At 38.7% G+C, this 8,309-nt stretch overlaps 1 protein-coding gene across 1 annotated transcript; it reads left to right on the top strand.

The window, feature by feature from the left end:
- Positions 1 to 714: 714 nt before the first annotated feature.
- drg1 (developmentally regulated GTP binding protein 1) lies at positions 715 to 6,623 on the top strand. Its single transcript, XM_046375862.1, has 9 exons — positions 715 to 922; positions 2,039 to 2,162; positions 2,330 to 2,505; positions 2,590 to 2,659; positions 3,132 to 3,301; positions 4,004 to 4,134; positions 5,018 to 5,185; positions 5,333 to 5,455; positions 6,272 to 6,623. The coding sequence occupies exons 1-9, from the start codon at positions 884 to 886 to the stop codon at positions 6,369 to 6,371; spliced, it is 1,101 nt and encodes a 366-aa protein (XP_046231818.1). The 5' UTR covers positions 715 to 883; the 3' UTR covers positions 6,372 to 6,623.
- Positions 6,624 to 8,309: the final 1,686 nt, after the last annotated feature.

Genomic DNA, 8,309 nt, shown 5'->3' with positions numbered 1-8,309 from the left:
TTTTTATTGTGTGATCATTTGTATTAAATATAACTCATAAAGATGTGTGTTTGTGTGTGTCCCTGCATTAACAGCTAAGACATCAACATAGAACTGTGTGCTTTGTGGCCCAGATCACTTTTAAATGTAATATAATTCAATTTAGTATTGTGTAGCATTGGAATATGTATATGCAGTGTAAATTTTGCACTAGACAGCAAGTTGTAGGCATTGTGGACTCTGAAGATACTGATCATCAGTGGTGGAAGAACAACTCAAATTCTTGACGTACATGAATGTACCAATATCACAATATAAAAATACTCTATTACAAGTGAAAGTCCTACATCAAAAGTCCTGCATAGGGTACATACATACATACATAAGTAGCTAGTTTTAACCACACACACTGTATATTATACAGTTAGCTAGATAAATAGATAAATTTATTTTAAATATGACAGATAAATCTGGAGGGTTGTGAAGTGAGAATGGGAGTTCTTGGACTTTGAATGGTTGTTCAGATGAAACCATTACAAGGTTTAGAGTGGATATGTCTCTTTGGTGTAACTGTTACAGCACAGTACAAAGCACTACAATATTTGTCTCATGAATGAGGCATAGGCCGCTTCGCAACACCTTCTTATATAAGGCAGGTAAAGTACGCTATTTCTATCCTCCTATATATTTCTAATAACCTGTTAGTCAACGCTTGAGGCAAAACATTCCCTCCCGACCTTTGTCCTCGCGAGATTTTCCGCGAAGCAGCGCACAGCGGTACTTGCGTGGTGTAGGCTAGTGTGCTTGCTAAATTACTAACGTCAACGTTAACTTTATCAACTTCCATGTAAGATCTTTCTGATTTTTTTGGTAACGTTGCTTGCCCACAGGAATTTCCGTCACTATGAGTATACTCGCCAAAATAGCAGAAATTGAAAATGAGGTAAGGTATCAGTGAACAGCTTGCTAACCCAATGAATCAGTCACGTTTAAGCTAGCTGTTAACGCTAGCAAATGCTAGCCTCAACCCCACAACTGGGCCGCGTAGTACACTGACAGATTACAGTGTGTATTGAAAAAGTTACCTGTAAAGTTGCTTTACGTTCTAATTAAACTTACAAATGAATTATGGCTCACATATTAGAATTTACACGGTGTTGCCATCACTTGGCTATGTCAGGAGCATAGATAGTGCTGACTCCAGATTCGGTTTGAGTGGCTGGCAATCAAGTTAGCAACCGTGTACAGCGTTGGTGTTGTGTTAAACTTCAAATTCACACGTCGCCTGCTTCTCGTAGCTCACAAAACATCCCAACGTAGTCCTAAAATAACGTAACATGAAGCAAACATCTATTGGAATCCGGCGTTTTCGGCGTGTTTTCTCGCAGTACATTAGATGCAGTGTGTGTGTGTGTGTGACAGATTTTTCCTTAACATCAAAACTTTTCTTTCGTATGTTGTGCCTCCTCGGAGATAGTACAGATAATTGTGATCCTTTAGGGTTAGTGGTAACACCTTACAAAAGGTTAAATCTTTTATTTTAGACCGTGTTGCTGTCTTGAAATTGGTCAGCTTAGTAAGTGGTGATACAGAGGGGCAAGTAAAGGAGAAGTATTGTAATACTAATCACTTAAGATAGTATCACATCCATGGCCCGTAGGTGTCATTGTGTTTATCCCACTTGCGTATTACCTTACAGGATGAGTTCACGGTTTTTCAAGTCTGTCTTAAAACGTTGGTCAGGTGTCCATATCAACACTGAAACTTCCTGTGCATTAAAATACAATTTTCTGTCTAGTTTAAGGGATGGAGAGACAAAATCTCCAGTCCTCTTTAAAATCAAAAATAGTTTCTAAAGTGTATCTATAGTTAATATGAATTTTCTGTGGTCTTCAAATAAAGTAATCTGTGGTAATCAAATAAAGTGGGTACTGTCCAAAGATAATTTTAGCTCCTTCTAGTTGTGTAATCTATACTTCTTCTTACAACTCACAGGTTACTACAGTACTCTCTTGCAAAGAATAATACCTTATGCTGGTGTTGTTACTGTCAATTGTAGATGGCCAGGACACAGAAGAACAAGGCCACAGCTCACCACTTGGGTCTGCTCAAAGCACGTCTTGCCAAACTGAGGAGGGAACTCATCACGCCAAAAGGAGGCAGCGGTGGTGCAACAGGAGAAGGTAAGATCATAGTTTTTTAGGTCGTTTGTCCACTTTCTACGCGTATGTAGGTTTTATAAAAGCATAGTCTTAAGCCTTTTCTGTCACTTAAAGCATCATAGATGAATATCCATATATGGATATTTGGCTGATTTGAGTTTCCATTCCTTTTTTTTTTGTCTTTTCAGGTTTTGATGTGGCAAAAACTGGTGATGCTCGTATTGGCTTTGTCGGTTTCCCATCAGTGGGAAAGTCTACACTGCTAAGTAACCTTGCAGGTGTGTACTCTGAGGTTGCTGCCTATGAATTCACCACTCTGACAACGGTACCTGGAGTCATTCGCTACAAAGGTGCCAAAATTCAGGTACAAGAATTTCTTTTTAATTCAGCTTCCATAAAAGTTTTTTCAATAGGATGCTCATTCTCTTTCTGGTTTCTTCCTTCTTAGCTCCTGGATCTCCCAGGAATCATTGAGGGGGCCAAGGATGGCAAGGGCAGAGGCAGACAGGTCATCGCAGGTAAAATATGTCTTCTGTGAGGTTTCTGCTGAGAGTGAAATAGGTTTTAATCAACAACATAAAATTGTAAAACAAATGATCAGTTATATTTAGTCTTTCCCTTATGACATTAATGCACAAGTGGAATGCTTTTCCAGTTGTTCCATAAACAGACATTTTTCACTTACACTTAGTCATTACCATGTTCTGTTATGTGCTGCTGCTATCAGCAAATAGGCTAAACAAGGTTTAATAAAGAGTGGAAAGCGATTTTTAGATGATTTAATTCATTTCTGCCTGAAGGATGCTTTGATCACTATAGGAGATCAAAGACTTTATACAGTGCGGTATATGCATATAGATATTTTGTGTGCAGAAAAAAGGAAAACCCTATGAGTGTTGCTATTATTAAATGGGTACATAATGAATCCACTATAGAGGGAATGTGATTCCTCCTGCTCTAACCACGGTCTCCCTCCTCCCTTTGTTTTAGTGGCTCGAACTTGCAACCTAATCCTGATAGTGCTCGATGTGTTGAAACCTCTTGGTCACAAGAAGCTGATAGAGCACGAGCTGGAGGGCTTTGGCATCCGACTTAACAAACAACCACCCAACATTGGCTTCAAGAAAAAGGACAAAGGAGGCATCAATTTCACAGCTACAGTATGTCTCACACAGAACAATAGCAATTTAAAAAACACAAATGAAAAATTCTCACAAATATCACCTCTAAATGAGTCAGCAAAATGAATAGTTTAATGCTTATAAGAGCTTCTACATAGTTTTAGAGGCGGCGTGTATGTGTAAATACTGGTTGTCGACTTGTCGTTCAACAAGCTGATGAGATGGAAAGTAAGATTATCGTAACGAGAACCGTCACTCTATAAACTGGTGGCCTGTTGTTAATACTGTCATTATTCTGGCATGGGGGATTTTAGCTGTCATGGATGTCTATAGTTGATTGTGAGCTCAGTTTGATTATGGGAATTTTCTGGCATGTCATTAGTTTATGCAAACTTGTAAAAGCCTTTAATAACTCGTGCATGTGTGTATGTTTAAAGGTTTCAACTCACCTGCAGAGCCAACTGTAATAAAACACATTTTTACATAATTTTGTCTCACGCTGAAACATTTTTCAATGCTGCCCTCTGGTGGATATGCATAAGATTACACATGTCGACATTGCTCCTTCATAGTTATTGTCTTATAGATTTTCATTTTGTTTCACTTAACGCATTATGTAAATCGTATAATGTGAAAAGTCATCCATTATTATGACTGTTTGATATATAATTTAAATAATTTCTTTTTCTTTATCTTGTTGTCAATTAACATCATGCCTGTCCTCCCTCTCTCTCTTTCCAGTGTGCACAGAGTGAGTTGGATGCTGAAACTGTTAAGACTATCCTGGCAGAGTACAAGATCCACAATGCCGATATCACTCTGCGCAGCGACGCCACAGCTGATGACCTCATTGATGTGGTGGAGGGAAATCGGTAAGCTGCAGAAGTGCCAGAATGGGCCCTCCTTAGTCATTCCCAGTGGGTGTGGTCTGTTGAAATCTTCGACTCCATTTCAATTCCTGTTACACCGATGCAGATACATTTGAAAATACTGTTGCAGCTCACACTTTTCAGATCACTTACCATTTTTTGCACTTGTGTGTAATGTATTATGTATTATAAAAACTCAACAAAAGATAATGAAGGTGGAGCATGTGTAGTGGGTTGTAGTTAGACAACGATATCACTTTCTAGAAGTGCCTTTCAGCATTTCAGAGCAACAGCAAAATCTCACTGTACTTGAAGGAAAACAAAGCATTCACAGGGTCTGTTTGGTATGAAACAGTAGACACATGCCTTGACAAGGTTCTATTCTAATGAACAGATTTATAAAATAAAAGTGAGAAACATTTCTACCTTCCTCGGGGGAAAGGTCTTCAACAAAAAGAGGAAGTAAAGCCTCCAGAAATAATTAATTAAATTAAATTTCTCCAATAAAAATACATTACCAAGCATGGGGGAAGCATGGGAAAAATAATTTTAACAATGCTTACATTTATGTACTTACTTACATTTACTTATGTCAATACTTACATTTCAAAATGAAGGTCTTTGCAAAATCCAACAAGGATTCTACAGGAGTTTATGATGCCCTGTTCATGATTTACCACTCTGCTACACATGCATTAGAAATTCAAGGAAAATGACATTTGGTTTACAGTTGTTGCAGTTGGTAATCATTATTATTATTTTTTAATTATAGTAATTTATAAAAGACGACACAGAGGTGTGAGTTCAAGACTTCTTTTCATTAATAGTTGTTGTTTATGCAGCAATTTCGTGGACAACAGCCACTCACTGTCTCTTGTCACAACAGGGTCTACATTCCGTGCATTTATGTGCTCAACAAAATTGATCAGATCTCCATCGAGGAACTTGATATTATCTACAAGGTGCCTCACTGTGTACCCATCTCAGCCCACCACCGCTGGAACTTTGATGACCTGCTAGAGAAGATATGGGACTACCTACAACTTGTGCGCATGTAAGAGTTGTTATGTAGTCACCACAAGGGGATGTGAATGGAGGTGAAAGATAGCTGGGGATGTAAATGATGTACAGCAAGAAAACTGTGAAATTTAAATTGTTGGTTCAGACTGCAGGATTTGAACGGATCATCTGTCATTTGCAGCTACACTAAACCCAAAGGCCAGCTTCCTGATTACACATCTCCTGTTGTACTCCCTAACGGACGGACTTCAGTCGAGGATTTCTGCTTAAAGATTCACAAGAACCTCATCAAAGAATTTAAGTAGTGAGTACTGTATACTAGCTTGAAGGGAATTTTATCCCTTAGCATTTAGATTTGATCATGTGTGCAATCTTGGACATTACTCCATTTAAAATAACATTTTTTTTCTTCTATGTCCTCTCCTTGTTATATTCCAAAAAGGTAACGAATACTATCTGCATAGCTGCAGTTTCTTTGTAGTTCATAATTGGAATAAGAAGCAGAGTCAGCCACAAACATGTTTCTGTTTGGCATTAGGAATTTTTATTCACTTACATGGCAAGTATCATTTAGATCTGTAATGATAACAATGCTATTTATCTGCTTTATTCCACACTCAAAGTGGTCTTCAAATCATTTAAAATGACATGGTTGCGTTAATTACAGCCATTGCCCTTGGTGTGGCGAGGTATGCCAGATAAGCATTAATCTGAGACTCTGGATTAGGAATTGAGATGATGTGTTGCACCACCATCTCTAAAAGGGGAGCTAAGACCATCAATCAGTCGCTATGTTAATGCTGCTGAGCATTACCCATCCTCCAGGGAATGACTGGGTCAAACGGTGACACACGTGATTAGAAAGCCTTGCTAACTAAAGGGCGTCTTTGTACCCTGTAGGTTACAGAACAATTGTTGCTGTAGCAAAGAAAGAATACTAAGATCTATATAAATAATTTTCTTTTGTAATTAAGGTGTGGATTGATTCTTGTTGAGCTAATTCATCCTTTTTTGTGGTTCTATAACATGGTGTAAAATGAAACTTGCAGCCTGTTTACTGCCATAAAGGAATAATTTGAACGCAGTAATTTCAGTAATTTTATAACTGTTCCTCTTTCAGTGCGCTGGTTTGGGGAGCATCTGTGAAACACAATCCCCAAAAGGTGGGCAAGGACCATGTGTTGGAGGATGAAGACGTTATCCAGCTGGTGAAAAAGTAAAAGGAGTCATAAGCGCATGGCCTCTATCACAAAATGTTCTGTACAGTTTCTCATAAAATCACCAAACATATCCATGAGAGCACCTGTTTCATGTGGTTCCCAATTAAGTGCTCTAATTTAAAAACAAAATGGCATGAATGTAAGTGTCACGTTTAAAAGAACCTACAGTACTTAACACCATGAATAGTTCATATTGAATATTGGTTAAGGCTTGCAATAAAATCAAAATAAAATGTGTACAGTTAAAAACCATTAAGGAATCTTGCTTTTTATTTTTTTTTTCCTATTTCTTTCAGCCTTCCACATGAATGTTAGCAGCTAGACACACTTTTTTTCTTCTGTGTAAATCAAGATGATACGATAAGATAGCTACATGTGGTCTGTTACTGAAGTGTCACAGAAATGTTGCACCATTGAATCCTTTGCTCCATCACACTTACATGGTTTCCCTCAGAAACACAGCGTTACTGCGACCATTACAGTCTGGCTCAGATGAAAAGAAAAGTCTCATTTGAAAGACTTCTTCAGCTAAGTGATTTATGTGACATTGATGATGAAGGCAGTTATTCAGGCTGGTGGCCCACCCCCTCTCTCTTTGGTAGGGACGGCCACTCAGGTTAATCAGTTCATTCACTCAGACGCAGTCTGGGGACATCATACACCAGCTGTTCACAACTAACAAGACTCCACAGAGCAAAATAAAGAGCATTTCATCAGAGCCGGGAGCACTTCTGGAAGCCTGCATTATCTAATGTCATTACATTGCAACCTGCATGAAGTGCAGCAGCCATTTTGTGTCTGAGTACCTGATACTAGTCAGTGATTGCTGTGGATGGCGCCAGAACATACACTGCATGCAAGTGTGTAGACTACAGTATTGTACAATCAGACTTTAAATTTGAAGAATAAGGATTCATCAAACAAAACAATAAGGCTACATACAAATTCAGCCTCCATGTTCCCAAAGGCCTATGAGCTTGTTTCAAAGCAAATTTAATATGCTGCAAAGATGCATTGTTGCCCTTACTAATTTGAGCTTTGGTTAAATAAACTGACCCATGCATTTCATCTAATATACATAAAATTTATCAAACTGTAAAAGGCCAGTATACAATAGAGGAATTTTAACAATAATGCTTATCAGCATTTAACAAAAGAGTATGAAATCATACAATATGCAATAGCAAAAGCAAACCGTCTCAATATTTGCTCCCCATTGAAATGAATCCAGTCTGGTCAAGGAGAGAAACTGCTTTGCAAGACCATAGTAACCATCTTTATTCATTCATGTATAAGTCAATTGTCAGAGGTGCTATCAGTATTGTCCATATAGTCTATTCCGAACAATGTTAGCATTGGATGTTTAACAGCAAATTATATGTGCAACGGGATTCAACTTAATGGAGCTATAAAAAGCAGATGTGCATGAGAGAGACTAATGGTCAAAGAGGATGCTTTGCAGTGTATTTGGTGTTATAGAATACAGTTCTTACTGAAGAAAAGACACATTTTAGGAAGAGCTGCAGTGCTTGATGGTACTGTCTGCTTGTCCCACAGCAGCAGGATCAACCCTCCTCAGACACCACCTCTTCCCCACCCCCTTTTACCCTGTAAATTATAGCAGCACTTTAGCTAATGAAAGAGTTGAAGACCGGGCACTAATAAAAGCCATTAAGTGAATAAAGCACTTCCCCCTCTAACAAAATTAAAGAATCTACCCATTTGGAGAGGGAGGACTCTATATTAATATTTATGAAATGCGGAACCACTGGCCCCCCCAAACTCCCCAACCCACATCCAATCCTATCCTGACCAAGTCCTCCTTGCCAGTGCACCTATCCCAAGAGAACATCACCAACCCCTCCTAGCTCGAAGGAGGGGCAGGAGATGGGGACTTGAAGGGTGGTGAGGACGCAGTCAGGACAGTCTGCCTTCAGT

The sequence above is a fragment of the Scatophagus argus genome, chromosome 20, assembly GCF_020382885.2.
Source record: "Scatophagus argus isolate fScaArg1 chromosome 20, fScaArg1.pri, whole genome shotgun sequence".
In the NCBI taxonomy this organism is placed as follows: Eukaryota; Metazoa; Chordata; class Actinopteri; family Scatophagidae; genus Scatophagus; species Scatophagus argus.
Note: the sequence above shows the minus strand (reverse complement) of the source record. Positions and strands in the feature narration are given on the sequence as shown.

Coding starts and splice junctions, on each gene's coding strand:
- drg1 (XM_046375862.1), top strand. CDS start 884: ATGAGTATACTCGCCAAAATAGCAGAAATTGAAAATGAG. Junction 2,163..2,329: donor CGGTGGTGCAACAGGAGAAG/GTAAGATCATAG, acceptor TTGTCTTTTCAG/GTTTTGATGTGGCAAAAACT. Junction 2,506..2,589: donor ACAAAGGTGCCAAAATTCAG/GTACAAGAATTT, acceptor CTTCCTTCTTAG/CTCCTGGATCTCCCAGGAAT.